Source organism: Sminthopsis crassicaudata, chromosome 6, assembly GCF_048593235.1.
Source record: "Sminthopsis crassicaudata isolate SCR6 chromosome 6, ASM4859323v1, whole genome shotgun sequence".
NCBI classification, from domain to species: domain Eukaryota; kingdom Metazoa; phylum Chordata; class Mammalia; order Dasyuromorphia; family Dasyuridae; genus Sminthopsis; species Sminthopsis crassicaudata.
In genome coordinates this window covers 209,682,407-209,699,710 of record NC_133622.1, presented here as the reverse complement: position 1 = coordinate 209,699,710, position 17,304 = coordinate 209,682,407, and the positions used below count along the sequence as shown (strand labels likewise).

The following is a 17,304-nucleotide window of genomic DNA, read 5'->3' as shown; positions in this document are numbered from 1 at the left end:
GGTCTTTTTGAGATGACCTAGCACTCTTGTTTGAGAGATATCAAGGTTCACAGAAAGGGTGTGAGTTGCCCAAAGTCATATAGTTAAAAATGTTACCAAGTCAGGTCTAATCTAGGAAAAGAAGATAATATGATTTCATAGTTAGTTAAACATTAAATAGAAAACCCTTAAAAAACAAATCTTGTGTCCTTGAAAATTTCTAGTAGAATTCCTGGATGGCAAGAACTATCTTGTTTCATGGCCATCCTTAGCAGCTAGCAGAGGACACTAGAAACAAGGGGATCGCCAGTGTAATTCCTGCAATGTAGGAGCCAACTTTTCTGCTACCATAACTGCAGTGAGAAGTCTCAATCTCTTGTGATAGACATGATATCTAATGTATAAGCTCTAGAAAAACACAGAACTAAACTCAGAACCCCTGCAGCTGCTGCAGGGACCTTCTCATTGCCTACTCTTGGCAATATGAAAGACTGGACTGATCTACAAGCACCACATGCTGTCCTCAGAAGTGATCCTGTGAACTAAATATCTCTTATCAGCGTCCCTTCTTATCTGCTCCCTTATTTTAAAAGCAGAACACAAGAACAAAGTCCCAGTGAGTTAAAGAAAGTTCCAGTAAAAAGAATCAAGGTTTTGAACTGCCCCAGATAGCTCTCATATACTCATTCAACAAGGGGCTCCTAGAAGTGATAGGCAAATGTCAGATTCACAGGAAACAGAGGGAAGCATGGTTGGGATTAAAGTGGGTACCCAGACACCTGAAGTCTGCAATGGCCACCATTATCTTTGGAGGTATTTCCACTATATCCATTAGCTAATAGTTCACTCTTTCACCTCTTCCCCAACCACCACCACAGCAACACACTTTTCATAGTGAGAGAATATGAAATGCAGCAATGTTTTATGAAAGTAAATAAGAGAAATGAGGGAATAAAAACTTGGGTAGAAAATGGTGCCCCCAAACATTGTAAGATGTAAAAAAAATACCTGATAGAACTGATTTAATAACAAAAAAGTAGACCATGATACATGGAAAGACACCAGCATGAAGATGTATAGAACCCAAGGAGAACAGGACACAATCTGACTGAGGTAGGTCCATGCTCCATCTTGACTGTACGTTGTTGTGCAATGATTGGACCAATCTGTGGATTCACAAAAAGGAACTAATTAGAAAAGACACAAACAGAACGGATGAGTGCTTCCTCTCTAAAAGAATAAAACCATCACAGATTTTCTAGAAGAAAAGGCAGCATATGTGTACGTGTCAGAGGACTATAGAAATATGTGGTATGAATAGTAGACTGGCATTAAGATGGGATGTTTTCTCAGGGTTACCATGGGCTGTGAGTTGACAACAACAACAACAACAACAAGAAAAGGAATGGCAGGAAAATGTACTGTTAAATTCAAAACTCTAGCAGATTCAGCTAGAATAAAATACACTGGGAGAAAGTTATTCACTTGAGGACTTGCCAGCTGAAAATGATTATAGCTAAAAATCATTTGGCCTGTATTGTTGTTGATAGAGCATGCACACACAAACACATAGGCACGTACACACCCATACACACAATGTCTGTGGTGGAGAACCATTCCTTTTCTTCAAAAAGCTCCAGTTAAGCCAAAAGTTGCAAAAAGTGCACATTGTACATTCTTTCACAGACAGGTTAAGAGGTTTCTTGTGCAGAGCTCAACTCAGGAACATCCATTTAGAGCTGGAAGAGATCTTAGAGATCACCTGATCTAAAGTTCCCAGCACTTTGATTTTAGATAAGCCTCTTGCACTTACCAACATAAAATATGAAATCAATTCTAGAGTTTACTATGTGGATTACATTAGAAAAAGACATTACTTTTTCACAAAGAAGAAGACCCCTTGATAAGATTCCCCCCCTCCAGGGCTGTGTGTATTCCAGGTTTAGAAGGCCTGGTCTATTCCTACCTATTTCACAGGTAAGGACCTAAAGAGACAGAGTTAAAGGAACTTGTCTGAGTCATAAAAAATTTAAGCTGAAGAGCCAGGATTATCTGAATGCAAATAGGCCATCCTTTCCTGTACTGTACTGTACTGCAGCATCAAAGTGGTGAACACAAATGAGACTATACTATTACTCATCTGCCAGCTGTGTCCTGTCTTTTTAGGATAGATAATCAATGAAAACAGAGCCACTTCATCCTTCCCATGTCTACCAAATCAGGAAAACTCTCTCTGGAACCCTTATAGCAAGTCAATGGGACTCTCTCTATAGCCTCTCCCGACTCCTGACTCCAAACCTAGGGTAACCTAAGGGAATCACCTGGGCATGGAGAGAAATGAAGTGGTCCTTGATGATGAAAGAGAAGAAGGGAAGGGAAATTAAATAATTACAATCACCACGACCACAGAGAAAGGGTGAATGGTTTTTAAAATTAGAATTCTGCAGAGCTGCACAATGGGGTTTCATAAATGCCTCTGACAGTTTGATAGTTTTAGATATTTTTTTCCTCAAAGGAGCATTTATAAATTCCCAAGATGCCGAGCAAATGTGTGCTGTCTTTACTATCAACCATCTGTTCAATTTAGTCCTGAGGTAAATTTCCTAAATCCATGCTTTTTTTTTAAGCTCTTAGACTCCCACCCACCTCTCTTGAATACATGCCAGCAACATTCTGTGAGTAATCATCACAGAGTGACAACCAAGGTAACAAGTTAAAGTAATTTATACTCTCTATAAAGCTCCTCATTAGGATGGTGAAGGAAGATACTTGGTACGCACCTGATGTCACAAAGTAATTACTACAATTTCCAACAGCAGGTGGAGAGAACAGCTGACATTGAGCAAGCAAGAATGGGCATCCACTTATTTTGAAACCTGGCTGCTCCCTTTAGAAGGCCTTTTAAATAAAATCACATAATTCCCAACAGGTGGGTTCTGGGAGTAGCGATGATCTAAGCAAAGGCTTATTTAACCCACAGGAAGTGTGAGTCACTGGCTAGCCAGCTGATGGACTAGAGAAGAGAGCACAGAGCTAGGGAGTTGGGGGGGGGGGATAGCAGGTAAATTGTTAGGGGGCTTTGGCCTGCTCTCTTCCTCTGAAGGTGTTAGATGCTTATATCCTTATGCCATGGGGGGAGGAGGGAGTATGTCACCGCCCCCTCCTTAGGTCTTAATGTTGGGCCTTTGCTCTGTCTTTAGCCTGTGGAGTTAGGCTTCTCTGGTTACACTGGGCCTGAACTTTTTCAGGGTCCTTTGGACCCAAATGGCTCCTTCCTTCTGCTTTTCCTTGGGCTGGTCAGGCCTTGTGGCTGAGAGGAGATCATCAGTTCAACTACAGGATCACAGGGCAGTGGATCTATAGTTAAAAGAGAACCCAGAGGCCATCCAATCCAAACTCCCATTCTACATAGGAGTAAACTGAGGTCCAGAGAAGCACAGTGATTTGCTTAAAATCACAGAGGTTGCCAGTGTCCTGCCCAAGTTCTGACTCTAAATCAATGCTCTTCTTATAACATCACAATCCTACATTCACAGATCCTGGGTCTATCCCATCCTTCTCAATTAACAGAGGCTTGTGGTCATCTGAGGGGCCAGACCCCTATGTGCATGAGACCCCTTTCATCAACTGGGCTTCACGAGCACCTGTGAACACACCTGGAACACTGGGATGGGACACTTCCTCTCTCTCCTATGTAAAACATTCCCTTTCCAAGGCATCATACTTGGCACAAAAGAAAAAATAGCAAAATGAACACAGCCTCATGGGAGGGGACCTACCATCTTTTCAAAACTCTACCATCTACTTCCTATCAGATTCTCAACTTCATTACACTCAGCTCTGCCCCCCCTCCCCAATCCCAGACCATCATGCTTTTTATGGGAGGAAACTTTCCTGTATCTCTGACCTTTCATCAATTGTTTCTTTTGGTACTATGCTATAGCAGTAAAGCACTCATTCTGGACTTAAGAAAACCTGGGTTCAAATCTTGTCTCTTATGTTTATTCCACATGTGACCTTACTCTTCCTGAGCCTCAGTTCCTTCCTAAAATAGAGAGTTGGATTAGCAGGCATCCGAGGTCCCTTCTCACTCTCATTCCCCTGATCTCAGAGCACCAAGTGAAACTTCATTATTCCTGCCTTGTTCCTCCACTTACCTAAATCTTAACTCCAGATGAAGTAATTTGCATAACTTCTTTTTGTATTGTCATTTCCAGAACATTTCACTTTTTCAATAATTTCTTCTCTTTTGAGGTTCATATAAACAAAATAGAACAAGTGACCTCTCTAAAGTCAATTGCCAGCTTCTACGACACCCTTCCTCCTTCTCCAGTGTTTTCTGCATATAGCTTGGTCTTCCTTTTTGCTTTTTCTTTTTCACCTTCAGCAACTTTATCATCCATATCAATAACTATTCTAAATCCTGATCTCCAAGAGCTTATACATATGCAAGTTCAAAACCGTCTCCATCTCTAGCAAACACAATGGAGACTACCCAGACCTTGCTATGAGCAGATATTGCTATACCTTTAAGATCTGGAACTCTGCCATTGCCTTCTTTTACCTCAAACTCCTCTTATATTCTGACTTCTCCCATACCTGTTCTGGAGGTCCTTACAGTGGCATCTAGTATTTCATCACCTTCTTATCCCAGTTTGCTTATTTCTCTCATATTAAAGTCTATTCACAATGTGAATTTTTATTTTCCAAGCTATCAAACAATTAAAAAAAAAGCATCTTCTGTTTATTGTGCAGGGGTACTAAGAAAAGAAACAGAAGATAGCTATTATGTAGTAGCCTTTTTAAATATGTGCCCAATGTAAAATATAAAGTACAAAAATGCTGAGTACAAAAGTACAAAAAAAAAGTCAACAAAAAAAGTTCTAGTGGAAGAATAAAGAAAAAATTAAAAAACCAGTGAGTATAAAAACCATTGACTCAATGAATTTAGAGCTAGAAGGGAATCTTTGAGATGGCCCATTACAATCTGCTTATTTTGTATCTCCAGACAAGATAAGTGACTTCCCCAAAGTCATCTGGGTAGTCAAATAGCAGTCAGATCCAGGACCTCTCATTACAGATCCAGTACTCTTGGCAAAATAATAAGTGACAATTGGAAGTGGCTTACAATCCTACTAATCCCTATTAATACATCCTTATCCTGGACACAGTCATCAGATAATGATTATTTTTAGTGAAGGGAATAAAGAGGAGAGACATGAGTGTGATATAAAACCTGGTTCCTCTCTATCAAACTGAAGTCCAAGTGACAAATAGAAGTCACTTCTCTGAGAGCCAATACAGAAAGGTCTTTCCAGGAATATGCTTTGCAATCAGGTCTAAAAAAGGAAAACTCTCCAAATGAGTTAGAACACTAGAAAAAGCATTTGCCTTCTTGAATGACTGGGCATAACCCACTAGGTTTTAAAAGAACAAGTCTCTGGAAGCTTGGCAGCTAACTATGATGGCAACTGTTTTTAGTTATAGAGGTTGTCACAAGAAGAATTAATTCAGAAAATTGGTTTTAAGACCAGAAGTGTCATAAGGAAATGAGAGCTGTGTTCATGAACAAATTTTGTACAAGTCTACAAATAACTCACACAAAAGACAGAAGTTTTTACCCATGAAAAATAGTCAAGAAATTATTTAAAAACATATAAACTAAATTCATCCTAATTTAATTTAAACAAAATTCTTTTGATCAGTCTACAGAAGAAATGGAGAACTGCTTAGAATCTTTGTAAAAGGCCACTGTTCTTTCAAAATATTTTTAAATTCTCACCGCTTTCTTCCAGGCTATATGGTTCACTTTTTTTTTTTCCCTCACAGGATCCTATTTTCCGATTCTTCTCATCCTAAGTTCCCACATCTATATTCCTATGTGTGGATCAGATTTTTCTTTCCAAAAACTATCAGCTAGTTTAGGCTTAGTTGATTTTTTTTTATCATTTTTTGCCAATATACTTGCACCAAGCAGGTTATTTCTCATCTGGAATTGGCTTGCTTTCCCTGAACTTGTATTTCAAATCATTTTTTTCCAATTTGATTAAGAACATTTAATATTCTCATCTCTTCTAAGTTTATTGGCAAATATCTCTTAGCTTAGTGCCATTAGCCAATTCAAAAAGCACATTCATCATTCAGTCATTAGGTTATGAATGAAAACTGATAAATAATACCTTTATTTCATATGATTTCTGTAATTTGGGAAGTTCCACAGATAGCCATTTTTGAATGACAACATTAACAGCTCATGTTTATAGAATAAATAGTTCACATTTACATAGTACCTTAAATCTGACTCAAAGCACTTTATATTCATTTTATACTTCATCAGAAAAGCTTTTGAGAGAAGTTGTGTGCTTTACCAGCACCTAGACAGAATGTTACAAAACTAGTAAGAGAGCTTTGGCATCATGGGTATGGGTAGATGAATCAATGTGTGTGGGGAAAAAAACTCAAACCAGCCAACCAAGCATACTTACAGAGAAAAGTTGCATATAACATCCAGTCACAGACTATGGCAAGGAAAAGTAAGAAGAATATATAATAGTGATGATTTCCAAAACCTGAATTCAAAAACAAAAAGAAATACTGAATAATTCTTCATTTTTTCTAATTTTAAGATAATTAACAATTTACTAGCAAAGGCTTTTCTTGAAGTGAAATACAAATAGTCATCCCATTAAACAATAATTAAGACAAAAACACAATCATGTCATCTTGCTCTTAGCTATTCTTAGGGAAGTATGGAATCTTATTCTGTCCTTCTCCCTTTTTTTGGGGGTGGTGAGGCAATTGGGATTAAGTGACTTTTTTAGGAACACAAATTTGAACTCACAGCCTTCTGACTTCAGGGCCAATTCTCTCACCACCTAGCTGCCTCCACCCCTCCCTCTAATAACCTTTTTATACATGTTAAAATAAATAACAAAAGCAACCCTGACCAATAGAATGAAGAATATGAACTTTAGGAAAAAGGATTGATAGATGTATAATAAAGAAAGAGGAAAAAAAGAGTCAATTGTCAGATTGCAATAACTAGGTACTTCTCCTGAGATGTCTCACTTAGTGGCAAAATTTTGCACAAGGGAAACAAGAGATGGGCTGAAATACACAAGCAAGTATTCAAGGAAAGTAGTCCTGGTCTACCAGCCACCTCTGGTTCTCCCACCTCCGGGACAAGAAGAGAGCAAATAGAGAAGATGGCTGGGTCAGCTGGGCCCTTTTAAAAGCTGTGTAGACTCCAGGATCCTACTTTCTAAGAGATAATCCCCTTTGACAAGAAAGGACTAAGAAAACAGATCTCTTTATCTTCCACATGCCTATCACAGAGGATTAGTTTGCTCTTTTTAATTAAATGTGTATATATGTGTGCCCATGTGTGGACAGATATGGACATGCAATCTCACCTATACAGCGTCCAGTCCATAGACAGTGCTGGTCATATCGAGCCACACAGGAATTACAGAGATGACAATGGAGGGACCTTAATGGTTTCTTCACCTAATTGGGAGGGCAAGAGACCTCAGTGAAAAACTGAAACTTAAGCACTCATGCTGTGCATTAATTGAAGGATAGTTAACTTCTTCTTGTAGTGGAAAAAAGCCCTAGACAAAGACTCTGTAGGTTTGGTAAATATTTGTCACAGTCTTTTTGCTTGACATGAGACAAGTTCCTTCTCCTCTAGGAGGTTCAATGTTGTCTTACAGCTCTAATATTCTATGATTCTGAGTGACTTCAAAGGAAGTAGTATGCTTTTCAAATTAAGACACTGAATATTCATTCAATTATTTTTTAATGAAGGAATATACTAGTATGGATAATATAAAAGAGGTAATCAATAAATCATTTCAATTTGACTCTAGAAAGCCCCCTAGAATTTGGGTCAGTAGATTTACCATCATGATTCTGTTTCAATTAAATTATATCAAGAATAGTTTTTATTTATTGAGCAGGTCATAGAGGACAGTAGAATATATGGCAGAGGGAAACTTCCAGGGACAAAGTCACTGATAATTTTTGAAGTGGATAGTTGAGAGTTCATAGGACTTAACATTGGAAAAGACTGCAAAGACCAAATAAGTCAAACCCACTTATTTGTAAGATAAAGAACTAAGGTCCAGAGGGGTTAAATGACCACAGTCAGCCAGGTATTAAAACAGCTATATTAAGATTCAAACACAGGCCTTCTGGTTTCAAACCCAGTGTTCTTCCTAGGACAAGTAGGCTGTATATAGATTACACATATTAATAAAACTTTCCCATGGCAGATGATCCTTTTTGACATTACTTAAAAATCAGAATTCAGTAAAAATAAAGAAACATAGGAATATTACAAATGTTCCAGATGGAAGACAGACATTACCCCTGGTAATGCTTTCTCAGTAATTTACTTTTATTGAGAAAAAGAAGATACATAAGAGGTTCACTTACAAGACAGGTTGTGCAAAATGTTCTGAAATCCAGGCTACCAGCTTCTGCAAGGGCAATGATATTCTGAGAAGCAGAAGAAAAAAAAAAGAGAGAAAAAGAAAGAAAGGAAGGAAAGAGGGAAGGAAAGAAGGAAGAAAAGACATTATGACTTTATTTTTTTATTTAATTATGTATGGATAAGAACCACTGCACAGGCCACAGGTAGATAGAAAATAATTTGAAAAGTTGCTACCAAATCAGTACACATTGGAAATTTTATACCTTTTTGAGACATTTTCTATTGTATTTCATAAATCTCGAAGCATATAGATTTGCAGTACCAAAACTATGACAATTTGTTCCCTCTGACTATTGAACAAGTCAGATTTTAAGAGAGAAGGTGGTACCATAAGTCATAATTGCTCTTGATTTTGTTTAGACTTCCCAAGAAAGGTCAGACGTAATTTCACTACCTTGCTAAAAGAATACTTTTTATAAGATCATAAAAAGGGCACTTCCCTGGCAACTTCGTATTTGTTATTCTCTCAGAGCCAATAAGAAAGATTCTATGGAATTATGTATATTTACTTTGGTTGCAGTCCTGCCTAAGTGGAGAGAAAAATACTATCATAGTAAAAGTCTTAAAATATTAAAAAATAATTGATCACTGATTTTGAGCTGGAAGAGAACTTTATCAAACACAATCCCCTCCTTTTACAGTTGAATAAACTGAGGCCCTGTGGGATTAAGTGACTTGCCTAAGGTCTTATAGTTACTAAATGCCTGAGGAAGGATTCAAACTCAGATTTTCCTGACTTGAAGTACTCTATTAACCATGAAGCACTTCTATTAACTATGCTATCTAGCTGCTTCAGTTATGGGAACAATTGTTTCCTGGTAGAACTGGATGTGTATTTGATTAGAAACAGATCAAAAATGAAAGAAAAATTTAAAAACCAAATATATTATGAAGATTAATGGAAAACTCAAGTATAAACCCTTAATACAAGTTTGGATATTGATAATAAAAGGAGAATGAAACAAAGTGGAGAAATTCCACAGCTAAATTTCAAACCAAAGTAGAGATCAATGGAACTACTCAAAGACTTTACCGTTTTCCTTTCTTCTTCTGAAGTTTTGGAGTAGCCAGGATCCGTAACCCAGGTTTTGTAGAAAAAGTAGAGGAGACCAATCACACTGAGAAAGAAAGAAACCTGAAGAGGGATGCCAGTTAAATGTAAAAGCCAGGTCAAGGAACACAATATGCCATATTTTATCCAGCCAAATGGGAGTGATAGGGATGAGCTTGGTGTTAACACCTTCCTTCTCATTTCTCCATTATAATCCTACCTCCAGGGTCTATCCCATCGCCTAGCTATTCAGATTCAGTAGTTAAACAACTAGTAGTTAACAGAACCCTCCCCAACACATACATTGAAAGTGTAGCTAAGAATAGCTTAATGTGTTACTTCATCTAGAAATATCTGCATTTTATCATGGAACCTTCAAGAGACTATAAAATCTCTAACGAAAAGAAGACATATGGGGCAGCTCGGTGGCACAGTGCATAGAGCACCAGTCCTGAAGTCAAGAGGACCTGAGTTCAAATTTGATCTCAGACACTTAACACTTCCTAGTTGTGTGACCTTGGGCAAGTCACAACCCCAATTGCCTCAAGAAAAAGAAGATATAAATCTCTAATTTAGATACTACAGGGAAAGAAGCTAGAGAGAGGGGAGAGGAAGTAAGCAAGGAAAATCTACTTGTATTGGTAATTATACTAAAACTATTTAAAAACAGCTTCTGCAATTAATCTAAAGAAGCATATTCTTTGCAAAAACATTCAAATTCAATCAGATAAGTTTTTTTTGTTAAATGATGGTACAATTCATATTTACTAATCCTTGTAATAATATTACAATGGAGAGTTGAATAACTGAGTTTACACTCAGGCTTTAGTACATTAAGGAGAATAAATTGCCTTGCAAACTGAGGGAGAGATAACAGCCAGGAAGGCCTTACCACACTACATGTGTATCCTCTTAATGCTAAGAGAGAAAGAGGAAGGCCCTCGACTAGGTGGAGAACCGAAGTGGGGAGGATTTAAAGGGCATGGGCAAGTAGCACAGAGGGTGAGGTAAAGTATGGATGGGGTATGATGGGGATTGTTAGGGGCAGGACACATTTTTTTTAGGTCAAAGTTCTATTTAGTCACTGAAGTATAAATAATAATATTATGGTAACCTTATTTGTAAGAAAAATAAAAACCTACTAGAAACAACCAGCACAGATCAGATGGCTTAATACAGAACATATACTCTCTTTTGAAAAGGCTTCACAAATAAAAAACAAAAAGAAGAAAAATTGCTTTGTCATTATAACAAAATGATGACAGTGACTGTAATACTAATTTTGAATATGATTAATAAAAGTCAGTTTTCTGATTAAAAAAAAATTACTGTCACAGTCTTTCTAGAGTTTCTAATCTTAGGACAAAGCACCAAAAATGTCATTCTAGGGGGCTAGGGTTAGAAATTGAATTATGAAAAACACATCATAAAATCCAGAGGTCACAACTGTGGTTGAACTCAATAAGTACAGGAATTGTTTAGCACCCTTCACTGTAGCTTGCCTGTAGTTGTCTTTAAGGATTATATGAGTTATACTCTCCAGCTCATTTTGGCCAACATACACCCATAAAGTGCTTCTCCACTGCCCTCTGAGTGACAGTAGGAAATAAATCATTCATGATTCATAGCCACACAAGCACAAAAGTATATTGGTATTAAAATGAGGGGCTATTATTTCAGGGAGAATTCCGGAATCACCAAAATAACTTCTCAGTTCCCTAAAGGCAATCTAGTCTCATCTCCACTCCCTGTTTAATCCTGGATGCAAGTGTTGCACTGACAAAATGTAACATAACAAATACAGTTTCAAGAGAAGAATTAAATGAAAATGTAGGGGAAGGCCTCCTGCATTGGGCAGATCCTTGTGAAAAATCGACAGGACCAAGATGTACACAAAATGAAACCTGGATGGGCTATGAGCGGCACCAAGGAAGGAACAGGTGCACTGACAAGATCACGGATCCACTGCTATCTGGAATTATTGTCTCCTCTCCCTCCCTCCCTCACCTTTGCCCTCCCCAAGGCAGTAAGCAATCTGATACAGGCCAAATATGTGCAATTTGGGTTGTGTTTTAAATACTAACTCATCCTGACTTACAAAGTGTGTTAACTCCCACTGCCCCTAGTACATGGGTGTGGAAATGATGATAGGCTAGGGCGGCATCAAAGCCATTGGGCTAGAGGTCTAAGTGGAGCAGCTCCTAACGTGCCCAGAACCAACTAACCACTCCCAATGATGTGTGTAGGTCTTCATGTAACCCATGTGTGACCCCTGTCAGGCCCTCCTAGAGTACAGCATCTTCACACTCTTCCCAGAGAGATGAGGCATTACAAGGAAGGGCAAAGGGAGGTCGCAGGCTTCTGGGCTCAGTTGCAGCTGCAAAATAAAGGCTAATTTAAAGACAATGCCCAGGAAGTTAAATACTTTAATTTTTATAAATTCGTTACAGTTAGACTTGGCAAAAAAGGTATTAGGAACTGCAGCTACTGACCTTCAAGAACTCATCTTGTTCCCTTCTTTATATAAGATCTAATCTACCTGGTTGACATGTGTATGTGGGGAAGGGGGGAGGAAAAGATAAACACTTTGCATAAACTGATGTTTTTTGCAAATAAAATCATATTTAAAATAAGGCCACTCATTATTTAAAGAAACTCTAGGGTGAGTCACACTGTGAAAAGCAGTCACCTCTCAATTTTTTCCCTGTAAAACCAGATTTACATTGAAGTACAACTTTAAATAAGATACATCCACATGCAGCTTCCTGGGATGTACCTGTTCTACTGCTTGGGTAACTTCAAGATGATCCTGTGAGGACAAGATTAATTGAATTTTCCTGTCAGTCACAAAAGCCTAACAAAAGAATCACTGCAGGTAAACTGAAGTAACATAGCGTGGGAGATGAAACATCTGATGACTGAGCCTTTCTTTCTATCCTCTGTTACTGTCAAACCAGATTGTGCATCACTCTTCAAGGCCAGCTTAAGTCTAATATCTTTCATGAAGGTTTCTATACTGTTATATCTATTGAACTTATCGTTAATACCCCTCCATCTTTCACCTAATTGTTCCCTGTTTTATTGCCTAGATTATGAACTGCTCAAGGGCAAAAATGTCTGAGCCATCTTTGAGCCATACTTCAGTAGCATAATATTAATGTCACCATACTCTGGGTGTACTGAAAGCTTAATGAATGTTTGCTGAATTAATGAAAAAAAGATACTACCCAGATATATACCACAAAATACCATTCTGACAAGTGACTTTCTACACACAGTCTGCATATGCATTAAAAAGAACATCCCCTGGACTCAAAAACCTGGGAAAAACTTATATGAAGTGATACAAAGTGAAGTAAACAGAACCAAAACAATAGACACAGCAACAGCAATATTGTATAATGATCAACTATGATTAGCTTAGCTATTCTCAGCAACATAATAATCTAAAACAATTCCAAAGGACTTATGATGAAAAATGTTATCTAACTCTAGAGAAAGAAATGACTGAATCTGAATACAGATCAAAATATACTTTAAAATATTTTTCTTTTTTGTTCTTCTTCAAGGAGGTCCAGTGTTTTCTTTTGCAACATGACTAATACAGAAATAAGTTTTATATGATTGCATTTGTATAATCAATATCAAATTGATTACCCTCTCAAGGAGGGAGGATAGTGAAGAGGAGGGAGAGAATTTGGAACTCAAAATTTAGAAAAATGTTAAAAATTGTTTCATATATAAGTGAAAAAATATGTAAAAATTTAAACAAATAACACCCACATGAAGAATTTGAATTTGAACAGATACTGGACATCTCTAACAGGATAATACAATTAGGGATTACACAACCCAAGAGGAAAACTTCCAAAGGGCATATGCAGGTCAGCTTCATTGTTTAAAAAAAAAAAAAATCTCATTTATTTGAAGAAGAAGTGTGCCACCTAGTGATTTACTGAGAGCCTCTCACAAATATCAAGCTTTTCATTTTAATGTTTAGGAACAACTGTGGATCAAGTTGGACTCTAGACAAGAGAATGAAGTATTCTGCCTTTTCAGCTATGATCGCCTACCAGGGCTGCCTATCCACTAATAGATTTTCTCAATATTGCATTACATTCAGAGTTAAGTGTTTAAGTGTCTTTGGTCTAAGTAAACTCAACTCATTTGCAGGCATAATGCTATGCCTTTATTTGTTAACAAAGAGGATGCACTCCAGGGATATATGCTCCATTGTCAGAAATTTCATGACCATAATTAGAAATAACCCTTCCACTCTAGCATTGGAAGTTACAATTCCTCAAGTCTTTGCAGCTTAAACAGAGATAAACTCTCATTTCTCTTCTGATAGTTGCCTGTCATGTGGCTGTAGCATTTGGCTGTCACATGAGTGATGCACTTCCTTCTCCTACGTGACTAGGTCTTTCAAACTACAGAGACAGCTAGCTGTCAGGAAGAATTGAATTCAAATCTGGCTTCAGGCACTTACTAGTTGTATGATCTTACTTGTTTGCCTCAGTTTCTTAACTGCAAAAATGGCAGTTACAGCATCTAATTACCTTTCTATCTACCATCTAAAGTTGTTGTGAAGATTAAAACAGATAATAATTGTAAATCACAGCATAGAACCTAGCACATAGCAGTTACCTAATAAATGCTTTTTCCTTTTCATTTCTTCTCCTTCCATAACTGACATCTGTGTTCAGGCAGGTCTGTCTGGTCTTTCAGTTCCACAAGAACTCTGTTTCTAAGAAAGACTTATTGTCTCCTTTTTAGCTGTTTTTGCCACTGTTAAAACACTGAAGAGACAAGAACATCTCCCAAACTTTTCCACCCTTACATTGATTTTATTAATGAGGGTTTTACTCCCAGAGGATTTGTTCTTTGAAGAATCCCTGTTCTATAAAATTCTTGGTCAAGTGAAGTGGTCAAATTACTCAAGGGATGTATTAAAGAAATCAACCATATTTATGTGCAACTTAAAATAACATCTCATGCAACTTCTAAATAATAGTAATGGAGTACCTTCTGCTCTCATAGCATTTGGTGAGTCTTCTTCAAAAGTAAAAACATATTTTTCATGCATGAAACCCTTTCAGTTAGAATCTCTAAAGCAGGTATCCTTAATTTTTTGTATTGTGGGTCACCTTGGTGGCCTGGTGATGCCTACAAACCCCTTATTATAATAAGATTTTTAAATGAATAAAATTAAATCCATTGGATTACAAAGGAAACTAATTCTGTAGAAATATACTTATCAAAATATTTTTTCAAAGCATCAGATAAAGACTTCTGTTTTAAAGGGATATGAATTTCAACTTCCTTCCCTGAATTTTAGGGTCCCAGAAAAAGGCTACTTCTTTTTGAAGGCAAAGACATTAACCTGGCACTGAATGAAAATTTAAAAAAATGTAACTTAATTCACACAAAGGATATCAGGCAAAAATAAGATGAACCACGTCAGGGATATCCAAAAAATGGAACTCAGCAAAATAAGGGCTGGCAAATACTTGAGGTTCTTGTGCCCCACCAGGAACCTGGGGAAAAAGGAAAAGCTATTTCTAGAGAGCATGATCAACCAATCAACAAATATTTATTAAATGCCCCCTACATGCTAGACATTGTTTTAGGTGGTGAGTACAAAGACAAAAATGGTTATGGAAAATGCCATAAAATGTCAATATTTACTTCTATTTTCTGCCTCTCATTTCCACAAAGGAATATATTTTTAATTTTTAGAGAAATCACTTTTTAGCCCATACCCTAAAACTCTCACACATTTTTACTAAGTTGGCTAAATTTGTTTTGTTTTAAAGAATTATAAAGCTAAAATATATGGAATGTATATATATACATATATATATATACATATATATATGTCAATTGAATTCATTGAGCCTTAGTTTCTTTAAGTCTGTAAAATAAGGGAATTAGCCTTTGGGATCTTTGGGGTCCGTTCCAATTCTGTGATTTCTTATGTATCCAAATGTCTAAATGCTTTCATGTATTTTATGTAAAATGTCAATTTATTTTTTTACAAAATTGCTCTATTTAAATTCCATAGTATGTATATTATATAAAAATAGTATACTTATATAAATATATGTTCAAGTACATAACATTCTTTATTTCTATTTCTCTTACTTCCCAGACCATACATGGAATACATTTTAAGCATTTTCTTGTTGCAGTTACCTCTATAAGTAATTATGAATGAACCTAATATGTTGAAAATTTCCCAAGTGACATGAAGATTCTCACTCATTTTTGTCAAGTGGATAAGTCACACATGTTGAAAGAAAAAGCTTTAAGCCTTTTATACACAGTCTGATTTCTTTAAAACAACAAAGCAGCCATGCTTTGGGAAATTAAATCCCAGGAAGAGCCAAAGGAAACCTATTATATCTGAGGGAATTTAAGGATGGGGAGGAACATTGTATGAATCTTAACTTTCATCAGATTTTTCTCAAAGTGAAAATAATAAAAAAAAAAAGGGGGGGGGGAGGAGAAGAAGGCAGAGAAAAGTGCATGCAACAGATCATTTTCTTAATAATGATAAGGGTAGCATATGGCCTGGGAAAAATGGCAGGTTCTAGGCCACTTGATTTTGCCACTCTTGCTTCCCCAGTGACAAATACAACATCCTATTGGCCCTCAGGATTTAATTATCTTGATTATCAACATTCATATAGATAGGAAAAGTCACAAAACCCAGACAAGTAGTAGAAACAACTACTGATTCTGGAACCTGGGGCAAGCCACACACACACACACACACACACACACACACACACACACACACACACACACATCAAAGTGATTCCTTAAATTCAGAATAAAAAATGAAACTCTTTTTCTTTCTTTCTTTTTTTTTCTTTTTTTTTTTTTTTTTGTCATGGCCAGTGCAGGGATTTGTTTTTGCTTTCTCAAGGAGGGAAGAAGGGAAAGGGATCTAGGAAGGGCTATAGACATATATGAAGAAAAAACAAAACTAAATTAAAAATTAAAAAAAAAATCATTAAGAATAAGTTCAGTTGAAGGAAGTGAGGAAAGAGAAACCTTGAGGAAAGTCATCAGGACACAAGGAGACAAGAAACTCCAGGACACCACTGGGAAGGGGCAAAGTGAGGAAGGTATCATAAGGTGGTCACTGGGGGAAGAAGCATGGCATTCTTGCTAAGTATAATTAGCTGTTTCTGTCTGCCAAAGGAATACAGGTATTGCCAGAGCCCTCTGACAATCAGCACTGGGGAGCAAAGCTGTTACTTCCCCATCCTACCTCTTCTGGTCTGTAGCCAAACTAAGCAATGAATGCATAGCCATTTTGATTGCAATTCAAGAAAAAGTAGACATACCTTGGAAATAAAGATGTAACAAAAAATACTGCAACAAGAAGACTTCCTTTTAAAAGCCATGAATCTGAATTGAGGTCCATTATGTATCCTATTGCCCACATCGTAATTGTGGAAAGTGCCAACAGCAGGAAAAGCTATTAAAATATGCATAATTAAAATACTATAGGTAAAACATGTTCCAATTATTATACTTGTTATAGGACCCATGTCCTTTAACAACAGCTATAATACAAGAAATTTCCTGTAGATTGATTGCTAAGTCATGAACTTAGAGAAATATACCTGAGAAATTTCTGAATTATGGTACAACCACTGTTACTATGTCAAATCCTGTTGGGGTTTTTTGTTTGTTTGTTTAGATGTTGCTTAAAATGTATTTTTTTTTCTGGAAGCAGTATTAGCTGTTTTAGAAAAACACTTCAAGA

At 36.9% G+C, this 17,304-nt stretch overlaps 1 protein-coding gene across 1 annotated transcript in view; it reads right to left on the bottom strand.

The window, feature by feature from the left end:
• Nucleotides 1–17,304, bottom strand: part of ZDHHC13 (zDHHC palmitoyltransferase 13) — a 57,248-nt gene that overhangs the window by 6,998 nt on the left and 32,946 nt on the right. The window contains exons 9-15 of the mRNA XM_074276165.1: nucleotides 16,880–17,013; nucleotides 14,961–15,061; nucleotides 9,507–9,631; nucleotides 8,416–8,478; nucleotides 7,392–7,485; nucleotides 6,465–6,548; nucleotides 988–1,145 (exon numbers count right to left, since the gene is read on the bottom strand). Coding sequence (XP_074132266.1) covers nucleotides 988–1,145; nucleotides 6,465–6,548; nucleotides 7,392–7,485; nucleotides 8,416–8,478; nucleotides 9,507–9,631; nucleotides 14,961–15,061; nucleotides 16,880–17,013 — 759 coding nt within the window. The remainder of the gene's footprint in view (nucleotides 1–987; nucleotides 1,146–6,464; nucleotides 6,549–7,391; nucleotides 7,486–8,415; nucleotides 8,479–9,506; nucleotides 9,632–14,960; nucleotides 15,062–16,879; nucleotides 17,014–17,304) is intronic.